General features: G+C 43.1%; 1 protein-coding gene across 1 annotated transcript in view; it reads right to left on the bottom strand.

Annotated features, from left to right (window-relative positions):
- The window catches only part of Stx3 (syntaxin 3), a 38,869-nt gene that overhangs the window by 4,859 nt on the left and 16,649 nt on the right, over positions 1-17,361 (bottom strand). The window contains exons 2-8 of the mRNA XM_059260386.1: positions 16,834-16,917; positions 8,133-8,232; positions 6,246-6,320; positions 4,727-4,794; positions 3,070-3,178; positions 2,172-2,245; positions 1,870-2,004 (exon numbers count right to left, since the gene is read on the bottom strand). Coding sequence (XP_059116369.1) covers positions 1,870-2,004; positions 2,172-2,245; positions 3,070-3,178; positions 4,727-4,794; positions 6,246-6,320; positions 8,133-8,232; positions 16,834-16,917 — 645 coding nt within the window. The remainder of the gene's footprint in view (positions 1-1,869; positions 2,005-2,171; positions 2,246-3,069; positions 3,179-4,726; positions 4,795-6,245; positions 6,321-8,132; positions 8,233-16,833; positions 16,918-17,361) is intronic.

The following is a 17,361-nucleotide window of genomic DNA, read 5'->3' as shown; positions in this document are numbered from 1 at the left end:
CCTTAGCGCACAGCCTTCTGTGGAGCAAACTTGCCCATTTCCTATGTGATGACCTAGAGTTCCCCAGTCCTTGACAGTGGTCACTCATTCTACAAATCCTGGATTACTTCCTTCAGATCAGCACTGTGCTAAACACCTTGAAGCAGGTTTTCTAGATGCTTAGTAACTATGTGTAAATATACACAAAGATTCCCTCTCCACATTTTCCTTTAATTTTCTTATCTTTTACACATATAGGGATGAACCAAAATAAGAAAGTCTCCAATTTTTAGAGTATCACCAGGATGCTGGCCCCCTGTTAGCCATTCAGGCCCAAACCAAGTTCATTCAGCCTAAATGAGTCTACTCACTACTGTAAATATCACCTGGCACATAAAAGGTATTCATAAGTATCAGGTTGGCAACAGTAGAAAGTACTTATGCTCTTCAAGAGAAATCCCCAAGCTCCTTAAGCAGTAGGTGCTGGGTTTACCCATCTTCTCCTCCAGACTCTAGTCTTCTAATAAGATTACCAACTATTTCCCAGCTTTTACTTCCTATCAAGAAAGTTTGGTCACTCCAGTTACTTCCTGAGAATCTGAAGTAGAGAACTCCCCTCACCCTCCGCCCAGACCTTTCTCAACCCTATCCTATCACCACAGGGCTCTCAAATAAACAAAGCAAGGCACTTACCATCACTTGAAACTCAAACCAGATCCTCGGCAAGGCAATGTGGTGGGAAAAAAGAGAAGTAGGAGTGGAGGGATTGAGAAAGGGTCTCAAAGGCCAGAAAGAGGAATAGGAGAAAAGTACCAAACTAAGGGCAGAGAACTAACGTGAAAACTAGTCGGCCACTGCCCAGGCTTCAATGAGGCTCAGTGGTCCACCTCCTAAGCAAGTTTCCAATTCTGTCCAGGTGGCTGAACAGCTGGAGGTTCCTGGTGAAGGCTGTACAACCCTGTGGCCCTGCTTGATATCTAACTCTATCCCAAGAACCGGGGACAAACTATCTGACAGAAATGAAGAGCATATGCAAGCAATACCGAATTCCACCCCTGAGCAGGCATACCTTGGGATGAACTGCCAAGTACCATAAGTGCTTTTATAAATATTCCTTTACTAATTCTTCATTCATCCCTACTGTTGATTCTTAGCAAAAAAAAAAAAAAAAAAAAAGTGCCAACATGCTCAGAAAAACAGAAATATAAAAACAAAACAAAACTGGAAAAATTAGCTTGCTTTTAAGTTCTATGGTGAATTGGAGGGAAAAAATTCAATAAAATAATTCACATAAATAGGCTGACTGCCAAGGCTTCACGATATCCTTGTGCCGACCCTCAATCTCACTGAGGGCTTACTTTTTTTTTAGCCCTGGCAGCCCCCTCAGACTTGCTCTGTGTTAGAAGATAACCTTTAGCTGCTAATCCTCTGCCTCCATCTCCCAAGTGCTGAGATTATAAGTATACACCACTATGCCTGCTTTATGTGGATCTGGGCCAGAAGATGGCTTGGACCCAAAGCCTATTAATGGTAGGCAGGCACCCTGTCAACTGAACTACACATGCTCCAGCCCAAGAACCCAGGTATTTACTTTTAAAGTGGGGTGGGAAAGAAGGAGAAGAAAAAAAAAAAAAAGATGCTGGGTGAACTAGGTCCTTGTCATGACATAGGAAACTTCATTATTAACTAGAATCACTGTGAAACCGAAATAACACGCAGAAATAACAAGATTGAGATGGCTCAAATGCCAACACTTGATAAGTAAGAATGCACACCTCTGCCTCAGACTCTAGAATTTTGTTGCTCCATGGTGAAAAATACCCATTCCTTGCCCCACTGGACCTCCAAAATGTTCTCAAGGAAATGTGTGCCTTTCTCCCTGCTAGCTACCTGATTCTCCACCAGCATGGCGATGTCCATAAACATGTCATGGAGCTCCTTGATGCTGCTCTCCAGCCTCACGATATCCTTGTGCCGACCCTCAATCTCACTGAGGGCTTGCTTAGAAATCTGCGAGTCGATGATCTACAAAAGGCCCCATACAGACAGGCCATCAGCCATGCTAGTAACAGACTGCCCCTGCATAGCCCTCACACCCCACCCCCTCCCCCGTAAGCTCCCTCCTCTGCATAGCCACAACTGCAGTGAAGCTCCCCATGACCCTCCCTGTCCATGGTGCCTCCGTCACTCACTCCAGAAGTGAAGATGGTAGGGTTACCACTCTCCAACATCTCTTCCAGCTCCTCATCTGTTGTCTTCTTGCCAGCTTTGTGAGAAAAGAAATACAACATCAAATATCAGATCAAAGCATAACTCCATTTAAAATATCCTCCCAAACCAACACTGTTTCCAACAACCCACTGACTCTTCTGATTTCTCTCCCAATTCAATCCACCTTTAACATTATCAGCAGTCAATCCCCACCCCCAAGCACATACTCCATTACTTCTCAGCTCAGACTGCTTATTAGCCCCAACCACCATACCACAGAGCCCCAGGCCCTCATGACAGTGCACAATTTGTGGGCAGCCCTTCCTCAACCTACATGGCAGCTTCAAACATGCCCTCCTTCCAATCCCGGACAACTTGCCACTCCTAGACAAACACATCTGCTTTTTCTTGATAACATCTTTGTTCACACAGCTTCTCCCACCTGAAGCCATTTTCCTTGAAAGGCCTACCCTCCCATATCACTAAATTCCTAAACAATGTAACTTTATTAATTTTTTAACTCTTCACAGCAACTAGCACTACACCTTTGTGTCATAAATGCACTTTCCCATTTAACAGCAAAACGATGCAATGAGTTCTCTAGAGAGCGACTATTTAGTGGGTGTCCCCGGCAAGTATGGTAAGTGTTGGATCCCATAAGAATAAAATTCCTTGGCTCAACAAATATAACACTTTTCAATCTAGGATACCACATTACAGACATACCAATCCCAGATCATCTGTCCTGTATTTGAACACCAAATAGAATGCAGACGGCCCAAGCAGCAGGGTCATTGTTGCTTCTCCCAGGATTTGGGATGGACAACCACAGGGCAGGAAGGGGTAGGGACAGACACTGGCCCATCTTCAAACACATACTAATTTCAAGCTGCCGCTGGATGCGCCCTTTGCTGCGTTCCCGGAAGTCCACCTGAGCCTCGTTGTACTTTGTCATCACCTCCACAAACTTCCGGGAGAGGACGGAATGCTGCGGAAACAACGTTAAATGAGCAGACCCCAGGAGACGGTGTCAAGCTCTGTCCCACCCCAGCACAGCCTAGTCTGCAGCTGCCTGGGCCGGAAACCAAAAGACAAAATGCAAAACCCAGTTTTGCTCTCCTAGTTTGGTGCTACAGGAGGAGCCCACTGCCACTTCCAATGTGCCATCCCCACTACCCGTTTCCTCCTTTACTGAACTCACATCACAATGTTTAGTCAAAAGGAGAGAATCACCGAGAACCTGAGAGCCCAGTAGCAATTTTCCACCATAGCCCTGGCTAAAGTTGTCAGCCACCCATCCCACAAGCAATGCTTGCCAAAGATTGTGCAGTTCTTACCCCAACTGACAACCTCAACTTTTCTTGCTTACAAATAGACATTTTCTCTCAACAGACCTACATAATAATTTTAATTCCTTACCCACCTCACAGCATCAAGCCCTACTGATATCTTTTTTTTCCCCAAATGCACTACTTCCATGTAAATTCAGACTGAACCATTACAAAAGCCTAACTAGGGGCCTCCCAGCCCCTTGCCTCTTCCCCCACGAATATCCAAAACACTATCACATTCCCCTAGCATGGTGTGTGACCTCAAACAAATGACTGTCAGCTACTGGATTAGATCCAAATTCCCTCAACTAGTAAAGACCTTTGACACTACACTATCTGCTGGAAATTCAGCACCTGCTACCCAACAACAAACTCTTTTCTCAAGACAGGTTATTCCCCTTACATCTATCCTAAACTCAACCCTCTGCCACCGCCACCCACAACACTCCTCTCCTGCTGCCAACACGCACATACACAAACATACTCATCCCTGATCCTATTTCTTACTTCCTCTCAAAAAAGGGAAGCTCTGCCTCCTGAGCCTGTCTACACTGGCACTCTTGCTTCCCCAAGGCCCAGCCTTCACTAGCTACCCAGTTCTCCATGAGACCTTCAGTGATGAGATGACCATGTATTCAATGATATCCTCTTACATTGTTCTCCTGCTGTATAATATATATATGTATATATACATATATATACATTCTATATGCTGTATAATAATTACCACTTAAGCATTGGATCAGGTTCCTCCCTCTTTTTCCTGTTTTGGTTTGGTTTTTAATGTTCTCACACTCTAGCTCAGGCAGGGCAGCCTTGAAGTCTTGGCAGGCCTCTTGCCTCAGCCTCCCGAGTGTTGGAGTTATGCTTTGTGACAGTTCTCATAGGACAAGGACCATTTTTTGATGACTCCAAAATGTCCGACTCCAAACTGGACAACTACTAACTAACCATCTTTAGAAGACATGGGGGGTGTTGAAGGGAAGTACTTTTAAGTGCCTTCTTTTGTGTGTGAGAGAAGGCCAAAAGGGACCAATGGGCCCTGACCACTGCTTCAACCTGGTTGGCTCCATTTTCTCAGTTCCTCAAACTGAATCCCAATACAATAGAATCATATCTTTTTTTTTTTTTTTTAATGCACAATAGCAGGAAAAAAATAATTAAAAGAATGGCAAAAATGATTGTTAAACCAGAAACAAAGTTACCTGGGACTTTCGGATCCTAAGGTCTGCTGATGACCGGACCTCATCTTCTTCAATATGCTTCTCCATACCTAGAGGGAGAGAGTTATTCCAGCAACACACCTGTCCTTCCTTCCACAAAGCATCCTATTCATGCAGATTCCTTCCCCATCCTCACACACAGAGACCATGAAGGTGGACAACAGGGAGGTGCAGCTGCAAAAGGTTAACGTCTCCTCCCACGAGCTACACGCTTGCTCTCATCAGCCTGTGCTATCGCCGCGTCTCAGCAACACAGTTGGCAGTTCAGTTCAGGTCACCAAGGGACTGAGATTCAAACCCTTACCCTGCTATGGACTAGCAATGTGACACGGGGAAACCATGAAACCTCTTTCACTATCTGCCCTCTTGTTTACAAAAGGGAAAAGGTAGCAATACAAGCTGAGCACCCTGATGTGAAAGGCTTAGAACCAGGGGTGTTCCAGATTTTATCAAAACCTGGAATATTTACATATTTATAACATTGGGGATGGCACAAAGGATTCATTTGTGTTTCATACATATCTTAGAGCTTGGAGATATATTTCTAGTGTACTTGTAAGGCTAAGTGTGAAATTTTCTACTTACAGTGTAGTGAATGCTCAAGAAGTTTCAAATTTTGGAATATTTGGAAATTTTGGATTAAGGATGCTCAACCTGAACCTCCTTAAAATACCAATGCAAAAATCAAATGAACTGCTTAGCACAGGAACAATCACATTTTCGGAAGCTGTCTTCCTCTCCATACCCATTGAAAAAACTGTTGTAATTTACAGGGGAGGGAAGAAATAATACTGATTTCCTCTCTGACCAATAACACATCCTCAACCAGTACTTTGAATGGGAACATGGATGACAGCTGTGGAACTAAGCAAGCATCTGGGATCCCCAGGAGGATTGGGCCTATGATAGTGGCTTCACTGAGCTGTGCTCCAAAACCAGGGGAGGAGGCAGGAATGAGAAGATACACAGAAGGAGTGTCCGCTGGCTGAATGACAAACCCTGTACGTAGGCCTCTGCAGTTACCTCTCAAATGTACATGGGTGCTGGGGAACAGTGAGAGAGAACAAAAGGACTAAGCTAAGCTGTTTTTGTTGGCCTGGGGTGTTTGTTTGTTTTGGTTTTCAAGACAGGATTTCTCTGTGTAGCTCTGGCTGTCTAGGAACTCTATAGACCAGGCTGGCCTCGAACTCACAAAGATCCACCTGCCTCTGCCTCCCAAATGCCGGGATCAAAGGCATGCGCCACCACAGCAGCTTGGAAAGCACATCTTAACTCCCACTTTCTAACTTCAGTTCTGGTTATTTTCAACTGCAGTGAGAATTCAAGAGGCAATAAGTGTCTAAGGACGCAGTAGGTCAGTCCAGGGACGGTGCCCGAGCCTCCAGTAAAAATGGGACAGATGATGTCACCCCCATTGAGATGACTGGCAGCTGAGAAGCGAGCCCTGAGAAGCTGCATCTGCTGTGGTGGGGACTGGCTTTTTCCTGTGTCCCCTTCTTACTCTTCAGCTTGTTCCGGACGTTGTTGGCCCTTTTCTTGATCTCAGTCGTGAGCTGTTCAAGGTCGTCTTTGGTTTCTGGGTAAACATGAAAGGTAGGCTCAGTTAGAAAAGAGGACGAACTGCCCGTGAGTCACAACAATCAACAGACGAGGAGGCAGAAGCCTTCTCGGACACTCGCTGCCACTGCAGTGTTCATCCCAATGTGCTTTCCAGAATCGATCACTACAGCCACAGAGAAATAGTGTTGGTGGACTTTGTTGGTTGGTTGGTTTTTCTTTCTAAAGTGTTTTCAGACTAAGGGAATGGCACAGTGGTGGATCACATGCTTAGCATGCACCAAGCCCTAGATTTAATCCCTCGCATCCAAAATAAAATTATTAACTAAATTAAAAGGCATTTTCCAGGCACCCCATCTCAGACTCAAAGAACCAAATACCCCAGGGTTAGAGCCCAGGATCTGCTTTATTTAAATAGCCTCCCCAATCCAAGTCACGCTTTTAGAGGAATCAACTTGTTTACCACGTGCGTGCGCTCAATCTCAGGAGAGCGGAGAGGAGTCTATGGAAGTTCTGGGGAAAAGAAATTTCAACCAAAGCCCATTAACTTAAATGAGGCAAGTATTTATGATATACCTACTACATGCCCAGGGCTGTCCCACCTGATGGGTGGAGCACCACACTCATGGTTTATGGAACAAAATCAACAACAGTTATAACCTTTATTCCAGTGCCATCATTCAGTTCCCCCACTCTTGAAACTGAGTGAGAAACTCAGGGATCAGAGAAAAGATGGAGATTCAGCCTTGAAGGGGCTAAACCTGGCAGGGGATGAATAGGGAGTACATCTGAAGTCTTGCTTTGTAGCACAAGGTATGGTTGAAGTTCTGAGCAAGGTGTGCATGGGATGGTTATGGAAAACCCCTAGCATAGCCTCAAGGGATCTGGAAGAGCCCCTAAAGGCAGAGGTAATAGAACTGAGTCTCAACAAAAAATACTACAGGTTAGCAAAATGGTAAAACAGTTAGGTGGTTAGTTAGTTCGTTTGTTCGTTCATTCTTTCGTTAGTTAGTTAGCTAGCTAGCTAGTTAAAAAGACTATAGGTTAGCTAAGCAGCCAAGGATACTAAGAGCAGGAATCCCAAGGAGAAAGAATAATATATAAAGAACATGAGGGAACAAGGAACACTTGAGGAATAGCCAGAGGTTAGCATGAGTAAAGTATCAGCAGGATGGGGCAGGAGAAAGGGTGGAGAGGAAGTTAGGAACATGAGGAGACAATTCTCATATGCCCAGAAACTGGAGAGCCACTCAGGAAGGTAAAGTAGGTAACAGGGCAGACTGTTTGCTTTCCTTAGGAACATAAAATACAGTGCTAAACTGTATTCTCCAAATATAAAACACTTAGGGGAACTAACGTTTGCCTCAGCAGCAGTAACAAATACAAGTAAGAGACAAGAAAGGGACTTCATGAACTTGAACCATTCCAGAACACCTCATAAGGAAAAGAACAAATAAAAATGAACTTGACCAGGAAGGACTCTGGAAGGGGGCTGGAAAATGCACTTCAGTCAGAAGAAAGAATGTAAACCAAGGCACAAAGCTGGGGTGGAGCTTGGGGTATGTGAGGAGCTGTAACAGGCATTGCTAGTCATGAGAGGTATGAGCTGGGAAGTAGAGGAGTTTGAATGGTTCAAGTGGGACTATGAAGAGAAGAGCTGGTGGAGGCTGGAAGTGAAAGCCCAGAGACAGAAGAGAGGTGATACGGTATGCACATTAACACAAGGGAATGTATACGCTCCTTTGCTGTTCCCAGAAGGGAGGGAAACAAGCCTGTCTCCGCCCCAATGCAAAGGGTCAGTACAGAGTGACTCAACTCAGTCAACACTCACTTGGCTCTGGAATCGGTGCAGAGAGAATGACACTGTAGAGCTTCTTTGCTTCCTCCACACTCTCTGAGATCTTGTCAATGTTGAGCCGGGTTTCCTCAATCTATAATCAGAAAGACAACAGAGGGAAAATAGTCCACGCCTGAAAGGAATGCTTAGCAGAGCTTCCTGCTACAAATTGTCCACCTTCTGTGTTTGTGGAAGAGCGTGAAAAAAAAGCTCAGCTACCCAGGGAGTGCCATCTCCACTGTCAAGGAAATTAGTCTATAAAGAAGTGTCATTCCAATCCACACTCCTCCTTCCTGAGAGGGAAATAATCACTCACCTTGAATGGTAAGGTTCAGATCAGAGTCAAGGTCAGGGAACCCATGGAGAATAACCAGGAGATACAAGTGCAAACAGTAAGCGGATGATCCTTGGCCCCCAAAGTGAGAAAAGGAGAGAATGAGCATGGGGTAGGAATAAGGAAAATACTCAAAGAGAACAGAGCAAATGTAGAGAATGAAAACTAGAGAAAAGACTAAGAGAGAGCCGAGAGGCAGATGAAGAAGACAGGGGATGGAGGAAAGAAAGAGACTTTTGGCAAGGCCATCTCAGAAGACAGCCAGGCTTCTGGACACGTTCTAGTGAACCAGCTATTCCAGACTAACCCCAGCAGCTGATCACAAAGTTACAGCCTTGGACCATTTCTGCACACTTTAAAGTTCCTGACTGCATGAGCGCATGAAATAAAGGATTTCCAATAACATTTTGTTTTGTGATTGAACACCATCAAAGGACACCGAGCAACACCTCAGCTCTGTCCACAGGCACCAGCTGCCTGGGCACCATGGTCCCTGAAGCAGATGTACAGTGGGGGTAGCAGATACAGAGAAACCTCAGCACCCACTGTCCCTGTCTGCCTCATCCCAAAGTGAAGAGGACATCAGCACTGCAACAATTAACCGACAAGAACCTTGTCTGTCACTGACATAATACATCTTATTCATAATACAATACTCTCAACATCTGGAATGCAGATTCATTCGATGCATAGGTGACTTCGAATCCAGTGCCCCTTTCTCCAATGGATAGATACCTATTTTTAAAAACCTAATTGCAGTGCTCCAGAAAATAGCAAAGATCAAGCTTGAGCTTTCTAACCCTCTCATCAGTATTTTTGCCACTCAAGGGATTTTTTCCTCTATAAATAAAATAAAATATTAATGTGATCATATCAGAGTATAAACATATGCATAACTACTCAAATATTTATGTAGCATTTTAATAGTTCACAAAATAACATTTAAAAATGTATTAGCATTATTATTCAGGTATGGTCACACATGTTATAGAGAACATCAGTGGTCTCTAGACCACCCACTCCAGCCCTTCCCCTTTCTCTCTCCCCAACACTAGCTCCTGAAGCTAGTCTGATCAACGAGGGAGAATCCTGGTCCAAACTTTGGTCAATGGTAGAGAGAGACAGAATATGGAAAGTTGTTAAGTTTGTAGTGTGCCCCAAGTTCAGAGTCACTACAGGCATGTGGGGACTGAGAGTTAGGACCAGGTCATCCCATCTTCTGCTTGTCTTCTGGATGTTCAAGTCCAGGAGCAAACCCCACCCCTACCTGACTAACTACAACTGTTCTCTTCCCTCTGTCCTCATCAATCTCACCATGTGGAAGCATTTCAGGGCTCTAATTAAACAGCCCTTTAATCAGTTCACCAAACAATCAAAAACCCCTTAGAACTTCAGGGTGAGCAACTGGTCAACCACAGGAGCTCACGTTCTCTCTCTCTCTCTCTCTCTCTCTCTCTCTCTCTCTCTCTCTCTCTCTCTCTCTCTCCCTCCCTCCCTCCCTCTCCCTCCCTCTCCCTCCCTCTCCCTCCCTCTCCCTCCTTCTCCCTCTCCCTCTCCCTCTCCCTCTCCCTCTCCCTCTCCCTCTCTCTCTCTCTCTCCTTGAGCTTTGTGTCAGTTTTCTCTTGGAAGTGTTCCTCTTCCTGAACAATGAATTTCTGGGTATTTCTTGGTGAAAGCTACATGTGATTTCCTCTTGCGAACTCACCAGATCATCAGACAAATCACTGGGTGGAAAGAAGCTATGTAGGAACCGATAAGTCTTAATCTTAAAAGCTTCAGGAACTATTTGTGCCTGTGCTTAACATTACCCATATTATCACAGATTTGGATGATGCTAGGCCCTTTGCAGCACTTCTGTGAGGTCACCATCACTATCTCCTTTCATACAAAAGAACCGAGGTTCAGAGACAGAGGCTCCAAACCAGTCTTCAAACACGAGGAAAATGAAGCTTGAACACAGGCATCTGTTAGATACCAGACAGACCCTGTCTCCTAGGCTCCTTCTCTGTTAAGTCCTGTGCATTCACCCTACATCAGGTTGATGTACGTCCAACTCATATTCTATAAGATTGGTTCAGTAAGAGACCCTGTCTCTAGACAGTAAGCAGAGAGTGACAGAGGATAACACCACTCATGTCCTTCTCTGAATTATACACACATGTTCATGGGTACACACATCTGCACACTCATATGTATACACCACACACACACACACACACACACACACACACACACATACACACACACACACACACAGAAGAAAGAAAAACAGATTGGTTTCAGAATGCATTTCACAGGGATCATGTTGTACCTTACTTCTCTGTCTGACCACAACTCCCTATCAGGAGCTTTTTATACAGCTTTTTATACAGAAGCATTACTGGTGGAATAAGCCAAACCAAAAGTGGGTTTTTCAAATCACCACTAAATTTGAGGCTAAAGCATCCCTAGTGCCTTTTTGCTATCTATTGGTTTATAAACTATTTACCAATGATCTGTCAGCAATATGAGACTCCAGATCATATAATAAAAAAAAAAATAGTATCAAACAGAACAAGTTCAGGGTTCAGCTCCACCTCTTAGCACTTTTATGACCTCAAACAAGCTTACACCACATCAAGTACATAATGAATGTTAGATGATAACAATAAATACAAACTGTAATAACAACCGCTCGTTTATTATATGCCAGGCACTACGCTGTCCCTTTAAAAGTATGTTTCATTAATCCTACAGCAATCCTAATGTCCTCAGTAACCACTCACAAAAACCTAAGGACATCAAGTCACTTGCTCTTGATCGTAGGTACTGCCAATTAGAATGACTACATAATATTAATCACAATCATCTAACTGAAAGGCAGAAGTTGTTTTTGTCTTTTTCCATTTCCATGCATACATGTGTGTTATGTGTGTATATATGTTTGTAAGTGTGTGAGCACATATGGGTGCAAATGCACATGTGTGAACATGTGTGGAGGCCTGAGGTATATGCTGGGAATCATCCTTAATCCCTATTATACCTTATTCATTGAGGCAGGGTCACTCAATGAAACCCAGCATTCATGGACATGGCTGCTTAATCTAGGGATCCCCTGTCTCTGTCTTCTGAGGCTGGAATTACAGGTGGCTATCATGCCTACTTGGCGTTTACATGGGTTCTGGGGATTTGAGCTGTGGCCTTCACACTTATGTGGCAAGCGCTTTAACCACTAACCCACAGCAGGTGGTAGTTATTTTGAAGGCATCAGTGGCCTCTTCCCCTGGACTTAATTCTCCAGTGGAATCTAATTAGACAACAGAAAACAGAGAAAGGCTTGGCAGACTGCTGCTGGATGAGTTGAAAGGCACAGCAAAACGTTTTGCTTATTCTGCTTAAGAATTAGCCTCTGCCTCACAATCCCTAAAGGGTTTTATCATGACTTATATTAGTTTTTCAGCTTCTTTTTATGAATGAAAAGTATGAACTCAGAGTTGGACTGACCAATAAAAACAAGTTTTCTAAGACAATATTCTCAAATCAACTAATTGAAACACTAATCTTCCCCAATTAGAATGTCAATCATAAAAAGAACAAACATGGTAGATCAAGAAATACACTGTTGGTGTGATGTAATTAGTACAGCCTCTATGGAAACCAGTATGGAGGTTCCTCAAAAAGCTAAAAGCAGGGCTTGTATATGATCCTGCTACACCACCCCTACAAATACACCTGAAGGAAATGATGTCAGCCTGCAGTAGAGCTAACTCACACCCATGTTTACTGCGGCAATATTCACAATTACCAAGAAAGAGAATCAGCCTATCAACTGATAAATGGATTTTAAAAGTATGTACATATCAGAATATTATTGAGCCACAAAGAATAAAATACTATCATTTGTAGAAAAATTGATGGAACTAGAGGTTATCATGCTAACTAGAGGTTAGTGGAAAAAAAAAACATGTTACAGCAGTCTCAGTCAACTAAGTATGTTTTTTTATACAGAATTTACACACACACACACACACACACACACACACACACACACACACGACATGAAAGTGGGTGAGGCACTACTAGGAACTTAGACGAGGGACCACGGTAGAAAGTAAGGGCATAGTAAGAAAAGTGGCTTCCAACAGAGCAGATATACATAAATGTCCTATCAATCTGCTACTCTGCATAATATATACATTTTAATGTAGTTCCCAGAAAGAAAGGGCAAAGTGCAGGAAAGGAAATGGGAGAGACAGGCCAAAAGCAAATTGCCAAATGACCAGCCAAGGCTTTCTGCCTCGCTATTGGAAGATCCTAGAAATCAGAATCTACCAGCTTGCCTACTTCCCTCTCATACAAATACCCTACCAAAAGAGTTAAAAAGTTCTTAACCTGCTGGTTTTGACCTAATGCCTAGATTTCCAAATTATAATCACTTTGAAAGGTCTTAGGCTCTAACAAAACTCAAGCCCAAACAGCAAATCCCTATGCTTCAAGGTTAGTCCCTCTGTAGCTCCTACTGCTCAATTCACACACCCCCTTCCCAAATCTGCTCTCCAGCCAGGCTCCAGAGAACTTGGCCTGTTCTATAAGCATGATTCAGATGCTTCAAATGCTGGGGCTGTGTTTGTCATCTCAAACTACTTGAAAGAGTTCATGATGCCAAACGTGAAGGGTCACTCTGTAAATGTCTGTTTAATGAATGTATGAATACAAGTTACTTAAAGAAATAAGCATGCTTGAGTCTGTGTGATATGTGAGCCTAAAGTCTTATTAAATAAAAACACAGAATCAGATATCTAGGGTGAAAGTTGAAAGATCAGAGAAACAGAGCAGCCAGCCACCAGAGAGTTCTTACTTCTACGAATCCTCAGACTGAATGGGCCCAAGATCCTGTCTCCACCTGCCTTATATTCCTGTCTCCACCTCCCTAATGCTGGGATTAAAGGTGTGAGCCTCCCAAGTGCTGGGATCAAAGATGTGAGCCACCATCTCCAGGCTCTGTTTCTCTTTTAGACTGGTTCAATCCTGTGTAGCCCAGGGTGGCCCTGAACTCCTGATCTTCCTGCTTCCTCCTGCTAAGTGCTGGGATTAAAGGTGTGTGCCACCACTGCCTGACCTCTATGATTAACTCGTAGCTACCTCTGTACTCTGATCTCCAGACAAGCTTTATTTGTCAGAACACAAACAAAATATCATACAACAGCTGTGGGAAATGGTTCAGTTGGCAAAGTGTTTGTCTTGTAAACTTAAGAAGCTCAATTCAATTCCCAAGAACTCATATAAAAACCCAAGGTATAGAAGCATGTCTGTAATCCTAGCACTGGGAAGGCAGAGACAGATAGATCCCTGGCCAGCCAGTTTAGCTTAACTGGTGAGATCTATGCCAATGAAAGCAATTTCTCAAAAGAGGTGGATATTCCTGAGGTGCACAAATGTGTACATGTATACATACACACCTGAGAGAAAAATATGCTTTATACCCCCAGCAAAATAATCTCATTTTTTAAGTACACCTATAATGAACTGAATGTTGTGCCTCCACAAATTCATACATTGCTTCTTAATGTAAAGGTATTTAAATGTGGGCTTTTGTAGGTTACTAGGTCATGAAGATGGATCCCTTGTGAATGGGATTAGCTGTCTTTGCTCTCTTTCCACTTTGTGAAGCCACAGGAAGCTGAAGTACTCTGCAATCTAGAAGGAGGACCCTAACATAATCCAATATTGCTAGTACCCTGAACACAAATTTTTAGGCTCAAGAACCACAGCAAGTAAGTTTCTATTATCTACAGGCCATCCAAACTATGTACTTTGTGACAGCAGCCCAAACCAAGGTAGACTCCCCAAAAGAAAGCTCTAATGGTACATTTTCCAATGTGTAGCTACTCAACCTTGCAAATAAAAGTTCCATGTCAGGTCTGTGAAGAGCTAAACACTGAGAGAGCCTAGCAAAGCCAGGTTCTTCACTATGGGACTTCTTGGAGCCTTTAGGAAGATAATGTGCATTATCTTCTGAGAGAGGGCCAGCAAGATGGCTCAGTGAGTAAAGACACTTTCCATCACCCAAGTTAGATCCCTCAGACCCACATGGCCAGAGAGAACCAACTTCCTGAAGTCAAATCATCCTCTGACCTACACATATGCTGAGGCACATGTACACACACATACACTAAATAAATGTAATTTAAATTTTTTTTTTTTAAAAAAAAAAAGCAGTATCTTTAAACAAATATACTTCTGACCAAAAAAACAAAAAAAGGAAATTCCTCAAATACTTGATCACAGAGGTTTATGACATCTCACACTCCAGCCAGAATGAGCATTCCTATTGACCAAACAGCCACACCCAACTCCAGCCCTGTCATTTAGTAACAGTCCCTGGCTGTGTTGGCATAGCAATGTGATCATCTCCAGAGGACGTATCATGCTAGATTCTATGGCAGTCCTGGTGATCTTATCTCTCTGTGAAGTGTTTACTCTCTTGTGTTCCTTCCAACAGAAGTTGACCATGACCCACTACTAACTAGGGAAACAGATTCTAGTCTTTACTCATGGACCAAATCCCACCATCCCCTGCCTTGCAAGGAATACTGCCTCCTGTGGTTCAGGAGAAGAGGGAGGACACAGGTACTAGAGAAGATATTCTTTAACACATGTGAGGCTCCAGGGCAAGACTGTAGTGACTAGAGACAATGTCTTCTGACATCAACTCAAGTCCACCCCCACCACTGAATAAGAGCAGTCTTCCACTGATCTCAAGTAGAACAAGAGAAGTGTTGTTTGACCCCACTGTGAGTCCTTGACTGACAGGTCACACCCACCCACAAGCAGGGTTTGGAGCTGTGGAGGCTTATAGCCAGCTTTCCAGGCAGTAAACACACACTCAAGTTAGCTCTTCAACCTAGTTCTTAATCTAGCAGATGAGCAGGCATGAACTGCCAAGCTCTGTTCCACTCCATTCAGGGAAACTCTGGAGGACCACTTCTCCACACCCACAATCCAGATGGTGGGAAGCCCCCTGAATTTCCCCTCAGAAAGAAAATGATGTCTTTTGTTTCTTTCCTGGAGAATGCAAAAATAAATACAGAAAACAGTAGATACAGAAACTCAGGGACAGTAAGACTGGGGAGGAGGAGGTGTTAAAGTACTATTCACTGAGTGTACACATGCCTGGCAATATTCCGGATATTTTATGAGCACAATTGGACCCAACCAATACAACCCTATGGAAAATCATTATATAACTGATCCCAATTCACAGATAAGGAAAACAAGGCTCAGCAGGTTAAGGAACATTCACAAAATCAATAGCCGCTCAGAAGTAGACTGACATCTGAACCTAAGTATACTCAGCAAAGTCAGAATTTCTGTTCTTGATACTTCTACCACTCCATATTACTGTAACTCCACCCTGTAAGGCCTTCCTGCTCAAAGTATACATGAATCTGTAGGCACTTATGACTTTACAAACACGGGATAATAGCATCTTGTTTTCTCTGTCACCAGTAAAATTAAGACAATTAGGAAAAATATAAGAAACAGCAAAGTTGACCAATATAAATCAAAGGCCTAAAGAAGTATTAATTTTGTTTTCACTCCCAGCTGTGACCCCAAGGTTGGCAATGTATTTAAATTATATACTTTTAAATAAGAAAAGACATCATTAAAATGTTGTTATGTACTTAGACTTTTCAAATCTATCTCCCATTACATGTAATTATCCTCTGCTGACCTTTTAAAAATCATTTTATCTATTTATTTATTTGATGTGCATGAGCATTTTATCTGCATGTATATGTGTACAATGTGTATGCTTGGTGCCCACACGGGCAAAAAGGAGGCATCAGATCCCTGGCATTGGAATTACAGATGGTATGAGTCATCATGTGGGTGCTGGGAATCAAACCTGGTTCCTCAAGAACAGTGGTTCATAATCTTCCTAATGCTGTGACCTTTTAATATAGTTCCTTGTGTTGTGGTAACCCCCAACCATAAAATTATTTTCTTTGTTACTTTATGATTTTGCTACTCTTATGAATCATAATGTAAATCTCTGTGCTTTCCATTGGTCTTAGACGACCCCTGTGAAAGGGTCATTCAGCCTGGGTTTGGGATCCACAGGTTGAGAACCAATTCTCTAGCAGCACAGCATGTGCTCTTAACCACTGAGCCATCTCTTCAGCCTCTTACTGCTGACTTCCTTAATAAGATGTAAAGTCTAGATACTCCCAAGAAGTGAAAACAGAATCTCCCTGGAACAATTCTGCCTGCCCATCTGTTCCTTTGCCAGCATTGAAAGATCTGAGGTTTCTTTATTCTTACTGAGGAAGCTGCATTTCCTCATGTATATTCAGAAAAAAACACAGGAAGGCTGCCCACCTCAGAAAAGAACTCATCCATGAAGGCTGTATTGTCGATAGCAATCTCAACCTCGTCAGTGTCATCTTCCTGGGTCAGCTGCTTCTGCAAGAGACCAGAACATGCCAGAGTGAGAATAAAAAACATGATAAACAGCCACTATCATTGATGGAGTTGTATTTAAACATAGATAGATAGATAGATAGATAGATAGATAGATAGATAGATAGATAGATAGACAGATAGATGCCTACATACATACACACACACACACACACACACACACACACACACACACACACACACACTCTGGAGTTGTCTGTAATTAAATCCAAGCTCTATCACTTCCTGACTTTGTACAAGAGACAAGCAAGTTACTATTCAGCTTGTTGGGCCTGGGGTTCCTTAACTGTCAAAACTAATAACATTTATAGACTTAGTTAAGAAATAAATGAGATACCCTGGGCATTGGTACCTTTAAATGCAGTGCTGGGGAGGCAGAGGCAGGCAGATCTGTGAATTTGAGGCCAGCCTGGTCTACAAAGCAAG

Source organism: Peromyscus eremicus, chromosome 1, assembly GCF_949786415.1.
Source record: "Peromyscus eremicus chromosome 1, PerEre_H2_v1, whole genome shotgun sequence".
NCBI lineage: Eukaryota > Metazoa > Chordata > Mammalia > Rodentia > Cricetidae > Peromyscus > Peromyscus eremicus.
Note: the sequence above shows the minus strand (reverse complement) of the source record. Positions and strands in the feature narration are given on the sequence as shown.